General features: G+C 39.6%; 1 protein-coding gene across 2 annotated transcripts in view; it reads right to left on the reverse strand.

Moving 5' to 3' along the window:
- The window catches only part of LOC131979863 (E3 ubiquitin-protein ligase RNF31), a 49,398-nt gene that overhangs the window by 21,338 nt on the left and 2,693 nt on the right, over nt 1-25,367 (reverse strand). Inside the window, exons 3-16 of one of the 2 annotated variants that reach the window (XM_059343923.1) lie at nt 24,688-24,834; nt 23,129-23,284; nt 22,053-22,109; nt 21,330-21,525; nt 19,166-19,268; nt 16,984-17,117; nt 13,622-13,794; nt 9,284-9,517; nt 9,010-9,195; nt 8,122-8,289; nt 7,846-8,031; nt 4,483-4,689; nt 4,223-4,396; nt 1,518-1,616 (exon numbers count right to left, since the gene is read on the reverse strand). In XM_059343923.1, the coding sequence (XP_059199906.1) occupies nt 1,518-1,616; nt 4,223-4,396; nt 4,483-4,689; nt 7,846-8,031; nt 8,122-8,289; nt 9,010-9,195; nt 9,284-9,517; nt 13,622-13,794; nt 16,984-17,117; nt 19,166-19,268; nt 21,330-21,525; nt 22,053-22,109; nt 23,129-23,284; nt 24,688-24,834 (2,220 nt within the window). Of the gene's footprint in view, nt 1-1,517; nt 1,617-4,222; nt 4,397-4,482; nt 4,690-7,845; nt 8,032-8,121; nt 8,290-9,009; nt 9,196-9,283; nt 9,518-13,621; nt 13,795-16,983; nt 17,118-19,165; nt 19,329-21,329; nt 21,526-22,052; nt 22,110-23,128; nt 23,285-24,687; nt 24,835-25,367 lie in introns of both variants that reach the window. The other variant, XM_059343922.1, reaches the window with a different exon arrangement.

Consider the following 25,367-nt stretch of genomic DNA (forward strand, 5'->3'; position numbering starts at 1 on the left):
AGAACATAGATATAGAAGACATAGAACATAAAAACTCTATTGGGTCACTTTAGACCCATGTTGTGCATCAAAGGGTTAACTACATTTCATTTTCAAAACATGAATACATGAACATGCAGAACACATCTGCAGCTTGTGATTGAAGTGCTGCACTAGAGCACTGTTACCATAGACTGTATATAAATAAGACTGTTACACATTACACAGGACATTCCACTGGATTTACTAGATTAATCATGTGACAATGACACCAGGCTGCTGTTAAATAGCCAGACATCTCTTTCTTTCAGTATTTTGGCAGTGTATAAAGGAGAAAAATTACCAGGGCTCATTAATCCTACTTGTATCTGTATCATGAGCACATCTTTTTTATTGTCTATTAATTACAACATCTCAATTAAACAAAGAACAGTTTCAAGGCCTGAAAATATTAACATCACTTAGAATAACACTATTAACTGTCTTTCAAAAAATAGGATATGATACTGATTTTAGCCAAATAGAGATTTGTAGACCTAACACTTTCTATACAAACACTAAACACACAGTAATTGGGACTATGGTGATAAATATGAGTGGACCTTGCTAACAAAGTAATATTTACACACACACACACACGCACACGCACTATCTACGTGATCTACTAATAGTCCTTGATTTGCACACGTGTTTTGCTATCCACAAATACAAATTTCTAATTTGTAAGTTGTGTTTTGGTTTTTACAAATAAGTGTGTATTTGTAAATATATTGTGTATTTGTAAATACACAATTTTCCATTTGTAAAAAAAAAAAAAAGCCATTTGTAAAACTGAAATCACACTTCAAAAGCAGAATTTTTAGTTTTACAAATGCTTTTTTTTTTTTTTTTTTTTTTTACAAATACACATTTATTTGTAAAAACCAACACACAAGTTACAAATCCTAAATTTGTGTTTGTGGAAGGAATACTTGTATGAAACAACACTGGTTGAGGAGGGCGGGCCATTTGTGAATCACGAGCTATTTGTTCACAAATGCAGAATCACACTTCACAAACAGAATTTTCAGTTTTACAAATTGCTTTTTTGTTTTTACAAATGGAAAATTGTGTATTTACAAATACACAATATATTTACAAATACACACTTATTTGTAAAAACCAAAATACAAGTTACAAACTAGAAATTTGTATTTGTGGATAGCAAAACACGTATGCAAATCAAGGACTATTTGTAGATCACCCTCTGTACGTTTACAGGTATTAATGAGACAAATTTAAGCCCATACACACACAAACAAACACACACACACACACACACACACACACACAAACAAACACACATGCACACACCAAGTGCAGTTGTCCTACATTCAGCATCAAGCCATTCAGAGAAAGTAAGGCTTTTATACATATACTGACAATAAAGGGGTTTCTCAGTCGTAATTAATTAGTAAATAATTATTTATAATTACTTGATTAAAATTGTACATTGTGAAATTTCATTTCAGACAAAAAGGGACTCATCCTATACTCACATGACAGCACCAGAGGAACTTGGGGTCCTTGATTAGAGCCTGCTCTGTCAGCTTCTTATGGAACAGCTCATAGACTTCTGGCTCCAGGCACTCTCGCAGCTGAGACACAATACAATAACAATAACAACAACATGGAAATCAACCGCTGAAAGGTAGCATAAACCCAGTCAGTATAGAAATGTAAATCTTATTTGTAACAGATGGGCTGAGATGTGCAAAAACACAGGTGAGAGATTTTAAAGGGACACCACTCATTTTATAAATTAAGTTCAGTTTATTTGACAAGGTTACCAGTTAACTGTCTGCGAAACTATACCTTCCTAATCATATCATCACGTTATCTCAGAGTGGGCTTAGACACTTGATGAATAAAAGAAAATGAATAAAAGAAAGCCTGTTACAAACTGGAGGTGTGGAGTACGAACAATCTACTTTCCAGGTATCAAAGACCTAGTAAATGATGCTATCAAGATACAGTATGATAAGTGTAAGATAGGCATCATGAATAGCACATGTTTGGAACCACTACCTGCTCCTTAACGAACTACAGGTACATCTAAAAAAATGAGTGAGATTGTACAAAACATATACACATAGAGTGAAATATTTCAAGCCTGTATTTCTTGTTTGGTGACTCTGGTTTATAGATAATGAAAACCCAAAACTCAGTGTCTCAGAAAATTAGAATATTACATAAGACCTATAAAAAAAAAGGATATTTTAAACACAAATGTCAGGCTTCTGAGAAGTTTGTTCATTTCTATACACTCAATACTTGGTTCGACCTCATTTTGCATGAATGACTGCATAAATAGTAATACATGCAAAAGGAGTTTCCAATGAGTTTCAGATATTTAACTTTTTTCACAATATTCTAATTTTCTGGGACACTGAGTTTTGGGTATTCATTATCTCTAAGCCAGAATCATCAAAATTACAACAAATAGAGGCTTGAAATATTTCACTCTATGCGTAATGAATCTTTATAATATGAGTTTCACTTTCTGAAATGATTGACAAAAAATATTGAACTTTTTCATGATATTCAAATTTTTTGAGATGTAGATGTATTCACAAAACATACTGCACTAATGATATTACGGTGCACACCCGCCCATGAAGTTTCGCAGCTGAGTGCAGTTTGTCCCCTTTTTACATATGATTGCAATTGTCCAAGTGGCAGAATATAAATGCACTAGAGGTTAAAGTGTGGGTTGTGAAGGGTGAAGCCCTGAATAACTCCCAAGCAGACGCTACTTGGCCGACTGTTTTTTTAATAGACCTTGCTTAGCTCATTAATAAGTGATAAGTGTCAAAAAACATGTTGAAAGGATCAGTTAAGGTTCTGTGTTTTCTACATATCCAAAATGTAACACACACACACAATCCAGTTTCATACAGTGAGCCTATCAAAAAAAATAAAATAAAATAAAATTACATGCAGGTGAGCTGAGGGGAGGGTTCCTTAATAATTCACATATATACATAATTCACACCATAGCACCAGCTCTGTAGATGCTTATAATTTCACTCTAACTGCACTGATGATTGTAAATTGGGCTGACTTTGCAATGAGGCACTGAGCCTGGCATTGAAAAGGGCCAATTTGCCACAAATGTATGCATACTACCTGATTTAAATATATGCAAATAGCACAGGAACACCAAGCAAATATTTTCTTGGCAGCCTAGAGCATTTTACCCCTTGCACATGCAATGTTGTTTCTGTCACATTAGAGCTGTTTCCACTCCCCGGAATGAGGCGGGTCTCACTCGTCGAAACGTCCCTAATTTGAATACGAGCAATCCGGAGCCGGCTTTTGTCTGGACTTTTTTCGTTCCTGTCCCCCTGAAAACAGCCTGGTTACTGATTGGATAGATCTCTAAGCAGGATGTGACATAGTATTCTACACGACAACAACACACGCCATTTGTAAAAGCCGGCAAAGCAGTGTTCCCAACTTAGCAACTTTATTGCTAAATTTTGCGACTTTTCAGACCCCCTTAGCGACTATTTTTCAAGAAAGCGACTAGAGACAAATTCAGCGACTCCTTCTTACTCTTCTTAACGAGCCGCTAACGAGCCGGAGGCCGGCTTAATAAGAAGAGACGCTGTTGGCGGCAGTTAGCTAGAATTAGCTCTGTAGCAGTACAGTGTGCATGTGCTGCTGCTGCAGGAGGTGTTCACTTAGCGATCTCTGTTTGTTTACAACAAGCACCGGACACTCTGTGCACAGTTAGCGATGCCGTTAATTCACAATCACTATGTTTATGATCAGCGGAGACGCTGTGCATAATTAGCCATGCTGCTTTCAGCTGCTGACGTTGTGCACAGTTAACAACGGTGAAAACCATATGTCACCTCCAGAGTCTCTAAGTCCCTCTGGAGGCTAACTTGTAGTGGAGACAGGCAGAGTGAGTGGACTTTTGAGAGGGCGTGGCCTGAGACTTTCCCAGTGGACACTTCTCTCCCTAGTGGAAACACGGCTATAGGTGCGTGTCTGGTGGCCACAAAAAAGCCAAGCAATCCTTTTGTGAATTCTGCCCTGAGAGTGGAAGTAGTCACTCCGTCATTCAAATTCCAGCACCACCACCATCTTACAAGAACACGTTGAACTTTATTGTCTCACTTTCTGGTGTGACCAGGAACCACAAGTCTACATTTTATCCTCCCCCATTCCTTCCTTGGTTCATGTGCTTTCATACCTGGATGTCCAGGGTAGAGAAGTAGCTGTTGAGGTGTTCAGGGTCATTGATATCAGGCTCCCAGCAGACTGGACAGACCATGTCTCTTATGTGTTTGTCCCTTACAGCAATGGTGAAGTGCTGCTGGAAACAACCACAGCACACAGAACACTGACACGAGGTCAGAGACTGCATCTGATAGAGAAGAGAGGGCGAGAAAGTAGGCAATGACATACAAAATGCTACAACACTGCAAGCATTAAACATTCACAGTCCAGTACCTTGCTGTGTGGGAAGACAGAGAGGCAGATGGGACACTCTTTAGCCAGCACTCTCTTGATAAACTCCCTGTCGTGGGACTCTCGTACTGCCTGCACTACATCTTCAAGTGCGTAGGGGGCGCTGTGCTCCAGAAGCAGTGACAAGGCAAGCTCACAGCGACCCCAGCTGGGAAGATCGTACACCGCTAGTAACCTCCGACATATGCGCTGGAGAAGGAAGGAAATATTTAGAACAATACAACAAGACTTCCATATCCTACTAGTTAAATAGCTTTAAATAAGCTATCGCTAAATGAAGGTAAAACCAAATTTATGTTGTTTGGTGGTAAATGGACTAACACTGGGTAAAATTGAAAATGAATTTAAATAATGTTGAAATTGAAAGAGTATATGAAACAAAGTTTTTGGGAGTAATAATAGATGATAAAATGTATTGGAAGCCTCACCTAAAATATATAAAACAGAAATGATCCAAGTCTATTTCTATCCTTTACAAAACAAGAGATCTACTGAATAAGAACTGCCTTCATTTGCTCTACTTTTCACTTGTGTTGCCTTATATGACATACTGTGTTGAAATTTGGGGAGATGCATATAAAACTAGAAAATTTCCTCTGGGGAAATTTTGAAAGGGCCACGGGGGCTACTGCCGGTGTGTGTGTGTGTGTGTGTGTGTGTGTGTAATTAAAATCACATAAAGTTACTGTGTGTGTGTGTGTGTGTGTGTGTGCGTGCGTGCGTGCGTGCGTGCGTGCGTGGGTGTGCAGGCGTGTGTTTGAAGCATGTGTATGCATGTGTGAGGAGTGTGCGTGCTTACGCGCATGTGTGTGTGTGTGTATCTGTAACTGTAATCACATCAAAGATCAAAGGCAATCAGATCAAAGCAATCAACAGAATTAACTGACACCTGTTAATGAAAGAGTGACAGCAGCCAGAGGTGGACTGGAATTTTTGGCCTCGAACAGAAAGCATTTTTGGCAAAACCATAATTCCTATCATTGATCCGACTTCACTTTGAGCGTCACGAGTTCTTTGCGTTCTATCTGGAGCGCAGTTTTCAAATTTATTTTTTGACAATTTTTTCTCTCCCTCTACACTCTGGCAATGATGTCACACACTATGACATGAACATTCCGTGCAATACACACCCATTATAATCTCAGAATTTCTCCAAAAATGATCATGGTCATTGAACAGGGATTGATAAAAAACTATATGACCTATCAAAACGCAAATTAATACACCAATACACAAGACTTGTGTCTACTGTTTAAAGTTTAAATGGAGTCTCTAGGTGAAATTATGCCGGAGAAGTAGACGTTTAAAAATCTCCAATTATTGTTCTTGGTCGCTCATTTTTTGTCGCCCGTCCCATTAATTTCAATGCAAAATTTTGGGCCCGATCAAACCGCATGTTTTGATATATAATTTGTCCTGCAACTCTTCAACTTGTAGGACTAGTAGTGGGACGAAATTGCGTCCGGAAGAGGAATAAGAAAAAATCCACAGTATAACAGTAGTGCTCGGTGCAATTGCCCCGAGGCCCTAACAAACCTAGATCCAATAATTAAACTGCAGAAAAGAGCTATTAGGATAATAAATGAAGTTGGATACCATGATTCTACAAATCAGCTTTTTATAAGATCACACACATTAACATTTTTGGACATTGTATATTCAAAAACATTAGAAATTATGTTTCAAGTGGTAAACATGTCAATTCCTGTTTTTATCCAGTCAGAACTAATCTCAAGTACAGATGTGTGTCAGTTTTGGGTGTAAAATTATGGAATTATGGACTAAATGATGAACTTAAGATGTGTAACTCTATGTTAGTTTTCAAGAAGACTTTAAAGTCTAAAATTATCAAAGGTTACAATGAAATTTGATTGATTTAGATTTTTCAGTTTAAGCTATCATGTGTTTTGTAACGATGTGAATTATTCAGTTAATGTAATGTATATAATGTATACATGTAGATGGTACAGGAGAGGCAAAAATGAGCCTATTATAGTATGTATAGGCAAACAAACAAACAACAACAACCATTATTCTTTGCGTTATTACATTCGTGGGAACTTATTACAATATTGAAAGTTGAAGATTTTCACTACTGAAGCCAGTTCTTATTCAGTAGATCTATTGTTTTGTAAAGGATAGAAATAGGCTTGGATAATTTCTGTTTTATATATTTTAGGTGAGGCTTCCAACAAATTTTATCATCTATTATTACTCCCAAAAACTTTGATTCATATACTCTTTCAATTTCAATTCAACATTATTTAGATTCATTTTTACCTCAGTGTTAGTCCTTTTACAATCAAACAACATACATTTGGTTTTACTTTAATTTAGCGATAGCCTATTTAAAGCTATTTAACTAGTATCTATATCTACTAGTAGGAAATCACGTGTTATGTTTGTCGTAGGCAGCAGCTATTACGTTTGCAAATTTTCTATTACGTTTGTGGGCTTTTATTACATTCGCGGGCGTTACACGTCGCCTCTTTATTTTTTCTGTTATCAACGAAAAGGGTGAAAGACTTTTGGGCTTCTCTGGCACTATTTTCACAGGGAATGTTGCCAAAATTCAGAGTACGCTGGTGGTTGTTCCATACAGCCGCTTAAACATGCAATGTTAACCCAGATGAGTTGATTGTGTAAAATTTGAGACATGTGTTTTCCCTTTAACCATTTAATTTCATAGTTTTTTTTATGACTTTCAAAGATACTAGACTAATTACAGAATGAACATTAAAATTGTTAGCTGTGACCAGATGCAGTTGCAGTCTTTGCTCTCTCTTTTACAGGGTGTGGAGCCGTGGTCCTGCTCGGCATCACTCCTGCTGGTCTCACTGCCGTGGATCTGGTTCGGCCCCAGATGGGAATGCTCCTCTCCTGGTCCACTCTACTCTACACTACACAGGGGCGGCTGTGCAGCCTACATGTCAAAGTATCCTTGAGCAAGATACTGAATCCCAAATTGCTCCCAATGCTTCTGTGTTCATCGGTGTGTGAATGAATTCCCAACGAATCCCCCCCCCCAACCTCTATCTACTCTATTCTACTCTGCCCTATACAACGACATCTATTGTCTATTGTATATTGTCTATACGTCTGTCCATCCTGGGAGATGGATCCCTCCTCTGTCTCTCCCTGAGGTTTCTTCTTCTTTTTCCCCTGCTAAAAGGGTTTTTTAAGGAGTTTTTCCCTGGCCGCTGGGAGGGTCATAGGACAGAGGGTGTCGTACCATGTACAGTCTGTAAAACCTGTAAAAACTTTGAGGCTAATCTGTGATTTGTGATTTTGGGCTAAATAAATAAAATTTACTTGACTTGACTTGATGTATTTGCCTGGTGTCACCTGTTTGTCGGGGTGATGGATGTCCACAGGAGGCTCGGGCTTGTCACTCCAAATGTGTTGGTGGAAGGGCTCCAGGAGGGGGCGCTGCAGCAGGGCCAGGGCCTCCCTTACCTCACCACCACTCTGCCTCAAAACCTCGTTACAGCGAGCCTCATTGCTGAAGCCCAGCACACTCAGCTCTTTTACCTAAGAGGTTAGGGTGTAGAGCAAAACACATGTCTAGATAAAAGAAAGACTACGTCTCTTAACATTATACAGACATAGAGTATTTGTCACCTTGGCCAGTCTGTCTCTCAGAGCCTGCCTGGCAGCTCTCTCTGTGTCGCCCCCTGCTGTTAGCCACGCCTGCTTGACTTCTGCTCTGGACAACTGGACCACACTTTGAATCTCTGCAGGGTTCATCTCTTTCCCAGCATCCTCAGTGGGAGCTTCACATGACCTGCTCTGTGTTAGAGGAAAGTCACTAACAGAAAAGATGTGGATTTATCGGACTTTGATTGGGCATGCATTGGTTCCTCTTCATTTATAGAGTCTTGATAGGCAACATGCCACCATACCTCAGCACTTTATTAAACTGGTCACATAGTAATTATCCAACACACTCTAGTGATTAATGCTCAATGTTCCTCGGACTAATACTGAATTTTGAAAAACTGCGTTCAGTTTTTCTGCTGCATCTACTTGGAACATATTACAACATTCACTCAAACTCACAATTATAACTATGGGTCAGTTTAAAACTATGATAACCAATAACTCTGCCTTTCACTGTAACTATTTTTAATGTTTTTGCATGTGTTTTGTCTGTGCTGTTTTGTGTTTTCTCCATACTCCGTTTTGTGTTTTCTCTGTACTCTGATTTGTGTTTTCTCCGTACTCTGTTTTGTGTTTTCTCCGTACTCTGTTTTGTGTTTTCTCCGTACTCTGTTTTTAATTTTCTCCGTACTCTGATTTGTGTTTTCTCCGTACTCTGATTTGTGTTTTCTCCGTACTCTGTTTTGTGTTTTCTACGTACTCTGTTTTGTGTTTTCTCCTTACTCTGTTTTGTGTTTTCTCCGTACTCTGGACATCATTGTAAATGAGAGGTTGCCCTCAATGATTCCTCAAGAAAATAAATAAAGGATAAATGAAATGAAATGATTGTACTGAGAGAAGCATACTGACTTTGTGTTGGGCCATGGTCTGGTCAGGATGAGACTGAAGGGAAGATGTTGCCACAAACATCCTGATCTGGTCCAACAGCAGAGGAAGCTCCGTCTTCAACCACTTGCATGGCAAGATGCTGCTGTCCCCTGCTACCCTCATGCTTGTGTACACCTCCTCTGGACTCACTCCGTTCTTCTCTCCATCCTGCCACAGACATGAAGGACATAGAGACTAGAATACACTAGATGTAGTCTATTCCCAAGAACACTGACATGTGATTAAGGTGACTTGCTCTGATGAGTTGAATCAGCTTCAGGCCCTCCTCCTTCATCAGCCTCTGCCTCCAGGACTCCAGGTCTTCAGGAGCATGCTCTTTAGGTTTGATTGGCAAGGCAGGGACCCGTCTGACAGGAGAGGGAGGGTGGAGCTTCACAGGCAGCGGTGCAGGCTCTGGACGAGCCAGGTCACACATCTCACACACTGTAGCAGGAGAGTAGTTCAGATAGGTGCAGAACTGACACACCCACTGGGCAGAGAGACAGAGAGAGGCAGAGAAAGAATACAGAAGTCAAAACATTATCTGCAAATGTTTTGTGTTAGCTCCACACCCTGAGCTGAAAATAATCTAAGTCACGTACAGTGTCACCTAAATTATATTTTACCTTTATTTAACCAGGAAATATTCCATTGAGATTAAGAAGCTCTTTTTCAAGGGAGCCCTGGCCAAGAGGCAGCAAACACTAAATACAGTTACATATTTACATAACATACAGACCTTAAACGTGTTATGAGAAACAAGTGCATATTGTGGAATTGGCCTCAATAACTCCCGGTTTGGATTTAAAAGTGCTCAAAGAAATGAATTCAGTTAGTTTCCAGTCTTTCTGTAGTATATTCCAGCATAAGGTGCAGAGTAAACAACTTTGACCCAACTCTTTACGAGCAGAAGGGACAGAAAGCAACAACTGATCTTGTGAACGAAGAGAATAAGATCCAGCATTTCTCACAGTAATTAAGGTGCAAATGTATGAAGGCAGCAGTCCCAATATTGTCTTATAGGTAAGTATACTAATGCTAGCCCTTGGAGTGGCCACAGCAGGCCATCCTACCCCAGAGGATCATTCACCATCTTACCGTTAGTAATGAAGCTCAAAGAATAAACAGATAAGTGGTAAGTGGTTATTTTTTATTTGCTTCAAACCTTTTGTATTTCTATTTATACTGTTATACATGCATTTGAGCATGAAATATGTTACGTTAGTGCACTGTAAACATATTTAAAAGTGCAGTTTCATCATATCTGGTTAAGTGCACGGTCCTATATGTGGCCCTGTGGTAGTGTCCATGAAAAATTGTGGCCCCCTCCAGCATTTAAGTTACCCATCCCTGTTCTAAGACATTGAGCAGCAGCAATCATGTACAAAAGATCTCCATAATCCAACACAGATAAAAATGTTGCAGTGACAAGACGATTTTTTACATTAAAAGAAAAACACAACTTATTTCGAAACAAAGAGTGTGACTGACTAAATAATCACAACTCATTGTGTGTTATGAAAAATTGCTTCTTTCATCATCTAGTTTGTTTTGCCTTATAAAAACGTCAATTAAAAACACAAGGACACATATCACATGTGGGATTTGTTGGCTTAGACACAAACACAGACAAAACCAAGCTCGTGGTTTTCTCTCGTTCAAAGGTGCCACCACTGAAAACTCCTAATGTTACATCAAAAGGAAAACCTATAGTTTTTTTTTAACTCACTTCATTTCACATGAGATGACAAACACACATACATTGAGAACACACATAAGGAGATGCTATTACGGTTCCAGTTCTAATATTAATCATGCTCTTACATCCTATCTTCAGATATTTCTTCCTCCTTCTTAAAAGGAGGTAATAAGGGCAACATGTTTCCATGACTACATACACTGACTGAACAACTAAAGTGGAAAAATAGAAAGAAAAAAAAAAAGAAAAAGAAGGTGACTAAAGTTCTGACATTGTCTGTATTACTGGTAGCCATCTTTGTTCAAACCTGTCTGATTTAAGCTGTAACCTTGCTGTGATTTTCTCCATGATAAATACATTTTCTCCATTCCGTTAAACTGGGGGGTTGTGGCTTTAACCAAGAGGCTGTAATTGTTTTCTTCGCTATTAAAAGCAGAATTCTCAGTAACAAAGTAAAATTCCCATCTGTAACATTATCTGGAACTATACCCAATATGTACACTGCTAGATGCCCAAAACATGTTTGATTTCCTTTTGAATATTTTTCCAAAAATCTATGAAAAAAAAAAAATATATATGAGTAAAATCCCCCACCAGCCCACAACCCCTGCAACACATCTCAGCAGTATTACTGTACCTTGGGGAGATAGATGGAGTAATAAAGTACCTCATTTTGATCTTCCAATCAAACTCCCTCCATGTTGGGCTACTAGTTACCTTATGTTACAGAACTGGATTTAAATTACATTTAGTTGGGTTTTATTGTTGGTCGGGAGCTTTCATTTAAAGCCTATAACAACAAACTGGTCAGTAATCTTAGGGTGAACTTGGGTTCTTTTTCAGAAATAGAACCTGCTTCTCCCTCAGAGTCAGAGAGAGATTAGTGACAGCGACCTTCTTGCCCATAATTGATTATGGAGACGTGCTTTATTTGAGTGCTTCATCCAAATGTCTCCAGTCTTTGGACACTGTCTTTCACTCAGCACTGAGATTTGTTACTGGCTTCTTTGAGTGCATGCAGATACACACATTGGCTGACTCTAATTTATAAGGCTCTCTTAGGCTTGATTCCTCCCTATTTGTGCTCCTTATTGCAGAGAATAAACAGTTGCTATGCCTTACCTTCCTGCGCTACTCTTTTATGTCCCTTGTGTAAGGACTTAATATGGAAAAAGAGCGTTTAGCTTTGCTGCCCCCTAGCTAGCCACCATACTAGCTGCTCACTGCTTCTTGTTATTGATGGAGCCAACTCAACATGGAGCCTGAACCTTCTGCAATATATATAAATTCTGAAAATCATGTGAGGGCTGCCTGGCTAAAATGATGCAGCTTGACCCCAGGCAGTGTCACAGACAGCATATCTGCCATTTCAGATTAAAAGCTGTCATGCCTGTAGCATCTGTGGCAGCCCCTGCTGGTGTTGCCAGTGGGGCCTGAAGTAAGTTGCTGGTTGACAGGGGGGTCGGGCCAGCCCGGCAATCTGGCGATTGAGGACACCTGTGCAGGTGATTTGGGTTTACTATATAAAATGTAGCTCATTCATTTTGTCTCTCTCTCTCCTTGCAGATAAATGCCTGTCTCCCGGGTGGTGTGGCAGCTTTAGTTTGAGTTTTGTTGATATTCTGTTATGCTCCACACAACATCCACACACACCATACTTTTCATACATGCACATCCTACACCATAGCCTGGGTATACCCAGACTGCCTTGCGCGCTCGAATTTAATTTCGAGCCTCCAGGCAGTCTGGCAACCAAGCCAGTTTCGTAGCCCTGTTTTAGGGATCCAATCACAGAGCGGGGAGGGACGGTGAGACGATGACGCGTACTACTCGGCGCTTGGAAGCTTTCCGGATCCAACATGGCTGCTGCAGACGCAAAACTCTCTATAGCTGCAGATGGTGTTTAAAATAGTTTAGAGCGAAAGTTGAAAGGCGAAAGGTCTCTCGGCGGCTCCGCTGAGATCACCGGCGTTATGGTAGCGGGGCTATTAGCTATTAGCGTCGCTAGCGGCTAATAGCCCCGCTACCGCGGACAGCGGAGCCGCCGAGAGGCCCGCAGCAGCTTGTTTATTGCCCATAAAATCAGTGGATGTGTGTGGCTGAATGACATGAGGGGGAATAAAGCGTGAAAATAAATAATCTTGCAGAAAGCGAGAACTGGAGAAGCAAAGCAGCAAACAACACTCTCTCACAGACACACACACAACAAACATCCATCTCTGTTGCTCTACTACGTCATCTGGTATAACTGATCTGATTGGCTAAGAGCTACCTACAGACGCTTTGATAGACATTCTAAGCGCCCAATAAACGGCTCTGGAGGATCGTAAACCACACCTCCTCTACGGAGAAATAAACGGCAGGTGTCCAGACTAATCTCCAATGAGATTTGGTCTGGTGTTAGCCAGGCTACCTACACCACTGATCTTAATGACTTTCACACCTAATTTTATTGTATATTGTGAATTCATTTATTATTTATGTTAAATAAATATGTTAATCCTTATTCATTTGAAACGGTGCGTCTCTCGTTTTGTCATGGCTTAGAGCCAGCTGTGACACATCTTCTACAGGTGAAGACATGTAACTGTGACTGGAATTAAAGGTGGGCTGCTGCTGGTACAGTGCGAGTATAAATTGTCTGTTTTTGCTTAAAACAAAAAAAAATATATACCAGCGTCATCCCAAATCTCTCTCTGTGCTGCAGCCGATACCCAGCTGAGCCCACCTGAGCCGTGCTGCTCAGGTGGGCTTTGTGGCTGCTCTAACCAGTCAACATGGATGCCAAAATAAAAACCAAGCAGTTACACTACAAAACAAACACACACACACACACACACACACACACACACACACACACACACACACACATACACACAAGCACACTTAACTGACCTGGCTGTCAGGGTCACCGGGCATGCCCAGCACTGGTGCTGGTGGTCTGGGGGGGTTGTTGGGTGGGTGTGAAGAGGTCAATGGAGGTCTTGTAGCCAAACGAGGTCTTTCACACACTTGACACAGAATACTGCTGGCTCCATTTACCATGGTACAGCTCTTACACTGCCACTCTGAGAAGAACACATATAAACACACACAAATGCCAGTTCATTCTATTCCTCAACTTTCCTCAAGAACCAGGGTCGTGATGGCCCTCCCTTGTTTGAGTAAAAATTATATACGTTTTTGCCATAGGCAAGTGACAACGAAGAGGTTAAAGGCATACTTTTGTTGCCGTTTGAAGATTCATTTCTCCTCCTAGGGTCCACTTTGTCATCATAACTCAAACAAAATGTTTACATGCAGAATTCTGCAATTTTAGATGTAAGCAGAAATATCCCAATGAATGCATGTAGAGCAGAACTAGGCAGACTGGCCCTAAAAGACATTCAGAATAGCCAGAATATCTCTCCACTGTCAGAGATAGAAAGCAGAGACAGATCCTCCACGAGGCTAAGTGACCACAGACTGGCCATGGAAATGTGTGGTCAATGTTTGACACGTAAGGTTGACATTTACTTTACATTCAATGAATTAAGGAGCTTTGGGGTAATCCTTCCTTTTACAGTCCCTTAAATAGTAAAATATTTTATAATATTTATTATATTATATTTTAACTTAAGTGAAGATATTATAAGAATGGTAAATTACTGGGTAATTACAGTAACAAACAAGGAGGGAAATACTTAGAAAGGACAGCTGAATTACTTAGAAACATCTCTGGTATTATTCATTCATCATTCATTTAAGTCACTTAATTGTAGTTGTTACAGGTTTGCGACTGGGATTGCTGTGATTTACCATGTTGGAATACACAATTGCCAAGTTTAAATGAGTGCTTGTTAAAGAACTACAGAACACTGCAAAAGAAAAATACAGGTACAGGGCAGCGTCTCTGCAGACACAACGTAAAGCCTGAAGCTAAATGGGGTCTAAGTGGCCCGTTTTCATGTTTATGCTGATGGTTGAGTTACTTGGGCCCAATACCCATAAATATAAAATAGTAGGGGTGAACATGGTTCTCTCGGTGCATGAAATTACACGAAGAATACACGGTATAAAAATAAAAAAAACTTGCATGCGAAAATAAATGAATGTAAAGTGGAACTACTTTCAGTCACGCGAGTTCCTTACAGACATATAAATTGTAGCTCCGCCTCAGCTCTGAAGCTATTGATTACCGTGTCAGGCAGCCCAGCTCTGCTGATGTAGGCTACAGTTTAGTTAAACCAGCTATTCTCAACCTTGGGGTCGCGAGATGATTTCTGGGGGTCACCAAATCATTTCGGAAGTCAGCTCTGTCTCCACTGTGTTATAGTTTTAATGTGTTAATGTGCTTTAGTCTTTTTGGTCACTTAATGTCTTTTTTTTTTATCATTTTGTGTCTTTTTTTTAAATCATTTTGTGGTCAATTAGTGTCTTTTTTGGTCATTTTGTTTCCTTTCTTTGGTAATATTGTGTCTTTTTGGTCATTTTGTTTCCTTTTTTTGGTCATTTTGTTTCTTTTTTGGGTGATCTGAACTGTGCATGTGAGATTCTGTTCAGTGAGCGAGGGTCGCGGACAACATGCATGTTAAATTGGGGGTCGCGACTCAAAAAGTTTGAGAACTACTGAGTTAGACAGTCAGATAAGGGAGGGGTATGGCAAGTGGTGGTCTGCTCCACTGTTCTAACTCTTGCAAGAGTTGGAGCAGTGGTTCCCAAATGGTTCCCAAACCGCCAACTTCTGCCCCGGAGCTCTCTTGAATATACTGTCATTCCCTGCAGGCGAGATCAGTCAGTGTTTCCATTGGTGTACTGAACGTACTAGAACGTAAAGTGAACCGGAGCACTGTGAGAGTCTCCGTCACCCAAACTCACCCCCTCTCTCCCTCTCTTCAACTATCAACTGAAATAAAAACGAGTTTTCTAAATAACGATAACTTACAAACTGTATTTTGTGGTTACAAAACTAACTAAAACCAACTTAAAATTATAGTGAAAATGTCCTTCATTTTCGTCTTTGTCAACTTTTTTCATATGTAAACCTATCTGGTTTTATGACTTAATAAACTTATTGGGGCTGAGATGGATCAGACAAAGGAAATAAAGGCAAAATTTATTGTGACTATTTTAAATCTGGCACCCAAAAAATACCCCATTACAAAAAAAACTAATTAAAACTAGCAAACTCACTCTAAAAACTAACTAAAACTAACTGAATTTGCTTTCGTTTGCAAACTGTAACTTTATCTAACTTAATTCTTAGCTCATTGGCTTATTCACAAATGGCCGTTTTCAGTTCACTTAGCAAGCACAACTGAACGATCGGAGTGTTTCAGCTCAGTGAGTTCTGACACGCAGTCATAGCTCCGGTTAAACTCTGAATGATTCGGTGACCTAGCCTTTTGTTCTTCTCTTTTAAATGAGTGGATTCTAGCTATTCAGTACACTGAAAAGAACTGCCGTCCCCACCGCTAGGAGAAGTACTACTTAAAGGTTAGATGTCATAGATTTTTTGCTTTTATCTCAGTTTCTATGTCACCTACCAAACTACAAAGTAGGGTAACACTTTACAATAACCATCATTTATAAATGGTAAACAGATAGTTTATTAATGTTTAATCATCATTTATAAACCGTTTATAGGCCATTTAGAATGGATGAAGGACAAAGAGACTAGAGACTAGAATACACTAAATGTAGTCTATTCCCAAGAACACTGACATGTGATTAAGGTGACTTGCTCTGATGAGTTGAATCAGCTTCAGGCCCTTATCCTTCATCAGCCTCTGCCTCCAGGACTCCAGGTCTTCAGGAGCATGCTCTTTAGGTTTGATTGGCAACCTAAAGTTGCTAAACTAACCATTTTGTTAGTTAAACAGTTAGTTGTTTAACTAACTAAATGGCTAATAGATGGCATATTAATGCAAGTTAATAATTAATTCACCATTAACAAACAATTAAATTATAATTAATAGTTTATTAATAGTTTTGGTTCCACTCATTATAACATTTTAACACCATATTAAGTATGTTAATGATTTTGAAATGATTCATGTAACTTTTAATTCATTTAAAGATTATTTTTATACATTTAAAGATTAAATATGTATAGCACTTTGTAAATGGTTAATAATTGGTTTATAAACCATCTATAAACATCACTTAGATGGTTATTGTAAAGTGTTACCCAAAGCAGTAGAATAAAGTTTCTGGCATTGGATATGGCAATGATTATGATAGTGGAGTTATGTGATACACCAAAAGAAAACACAGACCAGTGATGGTGGCAGGCTGAGATTCATCTGCTTTAGAGCTGATCAGTTCCAAACGAGGGTGCTCACACTTTCCACAGAGCACGTCCTGGACTGAGTTGACTTTAGAGCAGTGGAGGCAACGCCAGGTGGAAGAACTAAAACAGGAGAAAAGGGATTGTTATATTTTGTTTGTGATTGTTATACTAGCACTCTGTTCTAACTACGAATTCCACTATGCATTCACCAAACTTTGCTGTCATGGTCTTTACTAAAGCTATAGCCCTGACTGTCTGTAACCCACTCAATGTGATGGGTTGAGCTCGTTCATATCAATCAAATCTTGGCAAAACAGTCTTAGCACATCGGTTCATCAACCATTATTTTGCATTCATTCATTTTTTTAATTATTAAATTAAAAAAACACACACACTGACATAAACAAATATATATAGAGTATATATATTAAGTGTAAATTGCCACTAACTATGTTACTATGAAATAAATGATGTCTTCATTAGATGTCACCAAGGTTATTATAGTAATAGTAGTATAATAAGTTATATTATAACGAAAACTAACCAACGAACGAAAACTACAATTGAAAAAACATTTTCGTTAACTGAAATAAAAATAAAAACGAGAGTTTTTAAAAAAAAAAAACGATAACTAACTGAAACTGTATTTTGTGGTGACAAAACTAAGTAAAACTAACTAAAATTATAGTAAAAATGTCCTTTGTCAACTTTTTTCATACGTAAACCTTTTTGGTTGATATGAAATCTATTTCATCTATCTGGGTTTATGACTTAATAAACTTATTGGGGCTGAGATGGATCAGACAAAGGAAATAAAGGCAACATTTATTGTGACCTTTTTGAATCTGGCACCCAACAAATACCTCATTACAAAAAAACTAAAACTAATAAAAACTAAACTAAAACTAAGCATTTTCCCCAAAAAATTAAAACTAATCAAAACTAGCAAACTCACTCTAAAAACTCATAAAAACGAACTGAATTTGAAAACAAAAATTGACAACGAAATTAAAACCAAAACTAATGAAACATCCAAAACTATTACAACCTTGGATGTCACTAAAGCCTATACAATGATTCTTTAAAGTTTAAACAGTTACATTTATTTTTGGAGTGAAGTGTTATTTAATATTGACTGACAATAAATCAGAACCCGGACTGGCTATGGACCAGTGGAATCAGAATATTCCCACAGAGCTGCCCAGGGAGATAAGCTTCTTCTTTTTAATTACTTCCTAAAGCCACTTTTATAGACTTGCTTTCAAGTAATGTTTTCCATCTTGTTATTTTTATTCTATTCTCTTCTCTACGTAGTCGTCCTTTTACCTTTAAATCTGTTCTTATTATTTAATTACTTTTCCTTGGTATCTGAGAATGTCCTGTTATTGATCATATACTGTCTTATGTTTTTTTGTAAGAATTGTTTTCTTAGGCCTTATCTCTGCTGTGTTTGCCCTATGGCAGGGGACATCAGCTTTTCTTTCTGTGATGGGGGGCTGGGGTCAGTCTATAACAGTAAATGATATGGGCCAAAGTGACCACCAGTGTTATTGTGTAAATATAACGATCATCTGTTGGCCTTGGCACCACCTGTTGGTTTGCAAAAAAGTAAGAAAAGGTCTTCACATGTTTATCTGAAGTACCACAGATATTCATTTTATTTTGTAGAAAATAAAAACACAAGCTGATGCCAGTTAACAATGAGGTGATGTGATTTTGTAACAGGTACAGTTGAAAATAGATTCTGCATTCAGAATATATTTTCCGTTTCCACATTTTGTTGACCGACTCTCTTCCGTTAGCTTGCCTTGCCCGCGAAAACTGGACGCTTACGGCTTGGCATCACGTAGATCGGAATATACCATTGTGTGAGGGGGTGAAAATTAGCTACTACTGTAAATAATTCACAACTAAGGTCAATTTGAATTGGAACGCCTACCTTAATCATTACATGTGGATATTTTATAAATAAATGTATAATAAATGCAATTTTAAAAAAACTGGCCATGTTTAGAGGGCCACTCCAATTGCTTTGGCAGGCCGGAAGTGGCCCGCGGGCCGTAGTTTGGGGACCCCTGGACTATGGCATCATTCTCCTTTGTTTTTAAAAGGTGCTATCGAAATAAAGTTATTATTTTTATTATTATTATTATTTTATATTGCCTGACCTGTCAGTTTTCCTGTTTTGGGACGATGACGAGACAGCTGTTCGGCGGTGGTTTGCTCTCTCAGGGTAGGAGTGGTACAGTCTGTCACATTCTGAGCAGAGCCCTTGGAGGCAGGTGAGGCAGTGAGCAGAGATACGGAATATTCCACAAATATTGCAGTTCTCTGAAACAGAGATAACAGACATTTACTGTGCCAAATACTATCACATCATTTTCTACTGTTTCTCCTCTATAAGTCACACTATTTCATTCTGACTTTGGCATTTCAGCTTTTTGGCTTCTTCAGTAAAAGGTAACAAGAGGTCTAGGTAGAATTTGTTCAGGATGGCTTCCCATTTATCTCTAATCTCTGGAGTCTGATAGTGTTGTCATATGCAGCTGTAATTTAAATTCTTTATCTAAAGATTTTTTAAAGCTCTAAAATCAGCTTTCTGGCATCTGCAGCCTGATCAAATAAAGTGTCTAAGCTATGATGCTATCACCCTCTCCTGTTTAATAAGTAAAGTATCTAGCCGCCATTTTGAGGAAGTAACTTCCAAGCTACTGAGCTACTCCAGTTTAGGATGATCGCTCAAAGTCATCAAATATTCAGTAACAAAAATAGTCTAGATTTTGTAATCAAAAAAGACATATGGTCACCTGCCCAAAGATACTTGCCACCAGGCCCAACAACTTTTCTGAGAGAAACATGACTAATATTATGTTAATTACTACTACTTTGAACTATTAAGTGTACCACATAGTGTCCATGCGTTACTTCATTTAACATACACTGCCCAGAGCGTGTATGTGTACAGCAGTAGGATCTGTCAATCTGGAAACAAATTGTGATAAAACTGATAAAACTCTTTGATCCACAAGTTGTCATACACTGATGCTGGAAAGCAGGAGAGTGGTATAAACTTATCTATTCTTTATATATATAGAATATATATATAAGAATATATATTTTATATATTCTTTATATTCTTATAACTTCTTTATTCTAATATATATTCATATAAACATTGTCATAATGATGTAGTGTATGAAGCCAAAACAACTTTTCTTGATTAGCAAGGGAAAATTGTGTGTGTGTGTGTGTGTGTGTGTGTGTGTGTGTGTGCACTTTAATAAGTATTACAACAGTAGGCACTCTGTCTATAAATGGACATACACGTGGACAAAAATTGTTGGTACCCCTTGGTTAATGAAAGAAAAACCCACAATGCTCACAGAAATAACTACGATAGTAATACGATACTACGATAATAATAACGATAGTTGGAGGAGACGATAGTGGGAGGAGACAATAGTGGAAGGAGACAATAGTTGGAGGAGACTATAGTTGGAGGAGACAATAGTGGGAGGAGACTATAGTTGGAGGAGACGATAGTTGGAGGAGACGACAGTTGGAGGGGACGATAGCTGGGGGAGACGATAGTTGGGGGAGACGATATTGGAAGGAGACGATAGTTGGAGGAGACGATAGTTGGAGGACACAATAGTTGGGGAGACGATATTGGGAGACAGTAGTTGGAGGAGACGATAATTGGAGGAGACGATAGTTGGAGGAGACGATAGTGGGAGGAGACAATAGTGGTAGGAGACGATAGTGGGAGGAGACGATAGTTGGAGGAGACGGTAGTTGGAGGAGACAGTAGTTGGAGGAGACAGAGCAGCAGCAGTGCTGCACTGTAGCACAGTGCTGATAGGCTACACAGTTAGCTCTGTAGTAGCACAGTGTGTATGTGCTGCAGCAGGATGTGTTCAGTTAGCTACGGTGGTTTGTTTACAACAAGCAGCGGACAGTGAGCGATGCCGGTTTGTTTACAGTAAGTGGCGGGGGTTGTGCACAGTTAGACAGGGCGGCTGCAGTTGTTGAGCAGCTGCTGAACAGTGATTGGATGACTGTCGGACCAAGTGGAGGTGTGTGTTAGATGTCACGCGAGACGTCAGATATTTCTCCTTGCCGGAATGGCCCTTTCATAGTGGTCCTGCTTCCAACAGTCTCACCAATTTTCCTCCTCTGTGACTACCTGGAGGCGGAAAATTGGTGGGATGACTTGATCCCGGCATCCCGCTTCTGTTGCTTTCATATCGCAAGCGAGATAAAACGTGATTAAACAACATTATAAAAGGGGCTTAGTAGTCAATGCAGTAAAACAGTATTTTGGTTCCTCACCTGGGTGTTTGTTTGAAGAGGTGGAAAAGACCTGAATGGATCTGAGACTTTGGTGGTTGGAGGACATGGACTGGCCATTACTGCTCTCCCTGGAGGAGTGATGGTGGAGGGGGAAGGCCAGAGACTTGGTCTGACCATCTGAATGGCATGAAATGGAGAAGTGACAGCCCACAGCATCAGTGTTGAGACCCACATCCTAAGAGGTAAGAGGAGAGAACAGCTGATTTAAAGAATAGGCACTATATGTTATCTTGATCGTCAAAATAAGAGATGGTGTTGCTCAGTAAATTGTACGACTAATACTGACATTTAACGAGGCACAATGGCTTCTTTAGAAAAAAGCTCTCTTCACCAGCCCACCGTGAATATCTCACAAAGTTGCAGCCTTTTTAAGTATGATATTATCCTTCTTCCTTCAATAGGGAACACAAAACATTAAGAAGTGGAAGTGGAACATATTCACTTGATTTGACTTACTCACGCTGCTGACTCCTTGTGTTAACTTCTGATAAACTTTGTTTTTATGTCATTATAAACTTTGGCCTGTGTCTGATTAGGCTGGATTGAATTAAGTGAACCATGACAAAATCAGGACAATGGTAAACCAGTCCTGGTTTAAAGGTAAAAGGCTTTCTTCCCAAAGGATTCAATTTTGATTTACCCCATAATATAGTGTTTTACTTTGTTTACTGAAGAGATGATGACGACGGTAGTTGAGTGTACCTTGTGTCTTAGTGTAGGAATGATTCTCTCATAGAACTCAGGGTGGGGATGGGCATCCTGGGATCAAATCAGATAAGTTATATTTAATGCTTTATATTTCAAGACATACAAAAACAATGCACATAATATATACACATATATGGACATTAGAGTAGTTCCTTGTTATAAAGCAGCATATAGCTAGTACTAAAGCTTGTGAATCATTCTCCTACAATGATTACAGCAATAATTGCTGTTTTACAATAACCCTGATATCAGTATTATTAACTGGGAGATTGTTCAGTATGGCTCCAAACAAACCAATTTGTATTGAAATGGGTGAAAAAGCACAATTAGCTTGCAGAATGTCAATTTTTTTTTTTGAGTACAGTCTTTGAGCAAATCACAGTTTTGAATCTGCTGGGTACTAGGCACAGTGTAATGGCCGTGTATTGACAGGAGACCCCAATTAACTGCAACACCATTTAATGGCATGCTGCGTTACACACACACACACACACACACACACACACACACACACACACACACACACAAACACATTATTGTACTTCTATCTTTGTGCGGGCCCTCACTGGAATAGTGAATTCCCAAGCCCCTTGCACTAAACCTTAACCTAACCTTCACCATCACAACTTAATGCCCATCCTGACCCTAACATGAACCTATATATAGACTGGCAGAAATATCCTCACTTTACAAAAATGTCCTCACTATGCTGGTTGAAAACGTGTACTAGTCCTCACTATGTATGAAGTACAAGAACACACACACAAACATCCTTGTACTTCTTTCTTTGTGAGGACCCTCATTGAAATAGTGAATTCCCTAGCCCCTTACCCTAACCCTTAACCTAACCTTCACCATCACAACTAAATGTCCAACCCTAACCTTAACATGAACCATAACCAAGCCTTTAAAGAAGTGAGGACCGGGCGAAAAGTCCTCACTTAACAAAAATGTCCTCACTCTGTTGGTTGAAAACATGTTCCGGTCCTCACTATGTAGGAAGTACAAGAGCACATATACACACACACACACACACACACACACACACACACACACACACACACACACACCTTAATAAGCATTTCTAGTTCCATCCTCAGACTCATCACTTCTAGTGTTACTGCAGCAACTCGGCCCACATCAGGATCTGTGACATCATCAGGGAAGCTGAGCCCATCAAGCTGCTGATTGGAGTAACCATAGAGACAGAGCACTGCTCGTCCTCCCTGTGAGAACAAAGAATACAAAGTATGTAGCGTGAACAACTTTGGAAATCTATCCCTTTGGAACTAGAATAAAAGGGACAGAACTGAGATAAAGGGTTAGAAGCCCTCCCTCAACGACACTTCAGTCCTTGACCTGTCAGTCCTGGGATTCGAATCGGCGACCCTCCAGTTACAAGCCCAATGAAAGAGATTTTATTTGGGAGGATTGGGACAGGTTTGTATAGATTGGGACACGTTCAGGGAATGTTCAGGGAAGGACCAGTACAGGTCCAAGACATTCAGGGCTTCTTATCATCTGAACAATGACTGCTGTGCCAAATGGATGAGTCAGTAAGAATCATCCACATACACACACATATCTCTATTAACTATTTTACTTAATTTCACCGTCAGTCAGTCAGTCAGTCAATATTCTAGACATACAACTAGGCATTTAATAGACTGAATAAACATGCAATCAGTTGCCGTGTTTCGACTAGGGGGAAAAGTGGCCACCGTCTCAGGCCACACCCTCTCAAAAGTCGGCTCACTCTGCGTGTCTCCATTACAGGTTAGCCCCCAGAGGGATTTAGAGACTCCGGAGGTGACATTTGGTTTTCACTGTCGCTAACTGTGCACAACGTCAGCAGCTGAAAGCAGCATGGCTAATTATGCACAGAGTCTCCACTGATCATTAACATAGTAATTAACCGGCATCGCTAACTGTGCAGTGTCCGGTGCTTGTTGTAAACAAACAGAGATCGCTAAGTGAACACCTCCTGTAGCAGCAGCACATACACACTGTACTGCTACAGAGCTAACTGTAGCTAACTGCAGCTAACGGCGGCACTTCATTAGCGGTTCATTAAGAAGAGTAAAAAGGGAGTCGCTGGATTTGTCTCCAGTCGCTTTCTTGAAAAATAGTTGCTAAGGTCTGAAAAGTCGCTACATTTAGCAACAAAGTCGCTAAGTTGGGAACACTGCTTCGCTGGCTTTTACAAATGTCGTGTGTTGTTGTCGTGTAGCCTACTACGTCACATCCTGCTTAGAGATCTATCCAACCAGTAACCAGGCTGTTTCAGGGTAGAAAAAAGACCCTGCTCCACGACTGGGACAAAAAAGTCCCGACAAAAGCCGGCTCCGGACTGCTCATATTCAAATTAGGGGTGTTTCAGCGAGAGAGACCCGCCTCATTCAGGGTATTGCCCGGTAGTGGAAAGAGCCCTATTATCATGAAGACTTGTATGCAGACTCACTCAGTATTGAATTCTTTGTATTACTTTTTTGTTATTGTTGTTTTGTTTGTTAAGTTCTTTTGATCTCTAGTACATATTTATAGTGGACTTGTATTGCTCTACTGTAATCATAAAATATAAGTCAGCTGTCGTATAATGCATGTATAATAATATGTCATATTCTGTTACCTGAATAGCATCAACAGTGGCCCTGAAAACTGGGTTGTTGTGTTTCACTGTCCTCCAATACTTTGGCCTGTTGGGATTGGTCAAATTACAGCCATACTTTTCTAGGATGTTCAGTGCTGTAGACAAGCGCTGGAGTGATGAAAGAGTCTGTGAAGAAACACAGAGAACAGAAAATTTGGCGACAAGTTAAACATTTTTTAAGGTGCGAATTCAATATGAAATGAGTCATGAGTCCATTCCACCACAACCCAGTGATAACCTGTGTCGCCCTAGAAAGTGATGTGGTTGTCAACCTCCCCAGACTTGCTAATGCCTTCCTGGTAATGTTCGGTTCGATCTATGCACTACATCTCAGCTATCCCAAGGACGGACCAACACTTTGGATATCACTCAGAAAATGTCTGGATGAATGTAAATTATCACCAAGACTGTAGACTCTCATCAATGACGTAAATGGTGAATAGTAAATGGACCTGCACTTATATACTGCTTTTCTAGTCGATTTGCGACCACTCAAAGCTCTTTACACTACAGACTGCGCTCATTTACCCTTTCACACACACATTCATACTGGTGGCAGAGGCTACTCTAAACGGTGCCACCTGCCACCATTGGGAATTCATTCACACACCGATGAATGCAGCATCAGGAGACATTTGGGGTTCAGTATCATCACACAT

The sequence above is a fragment of the Centropristis striata genome, chromosome 11, assembly GCF_030273125.1.
Source record: "Centropristis striata isolate RG_2023a ecotype Rhode Island chromosome 11, C.striata_1.0, whole genome shotgun sequence".
In the NCBI taxonomy this organism is placed as follows: Eukaryota; Metazoa; Chordata; class Actinopteri; order Perciformes; family Serranidae; genus Centropristis; species Centropristis striata.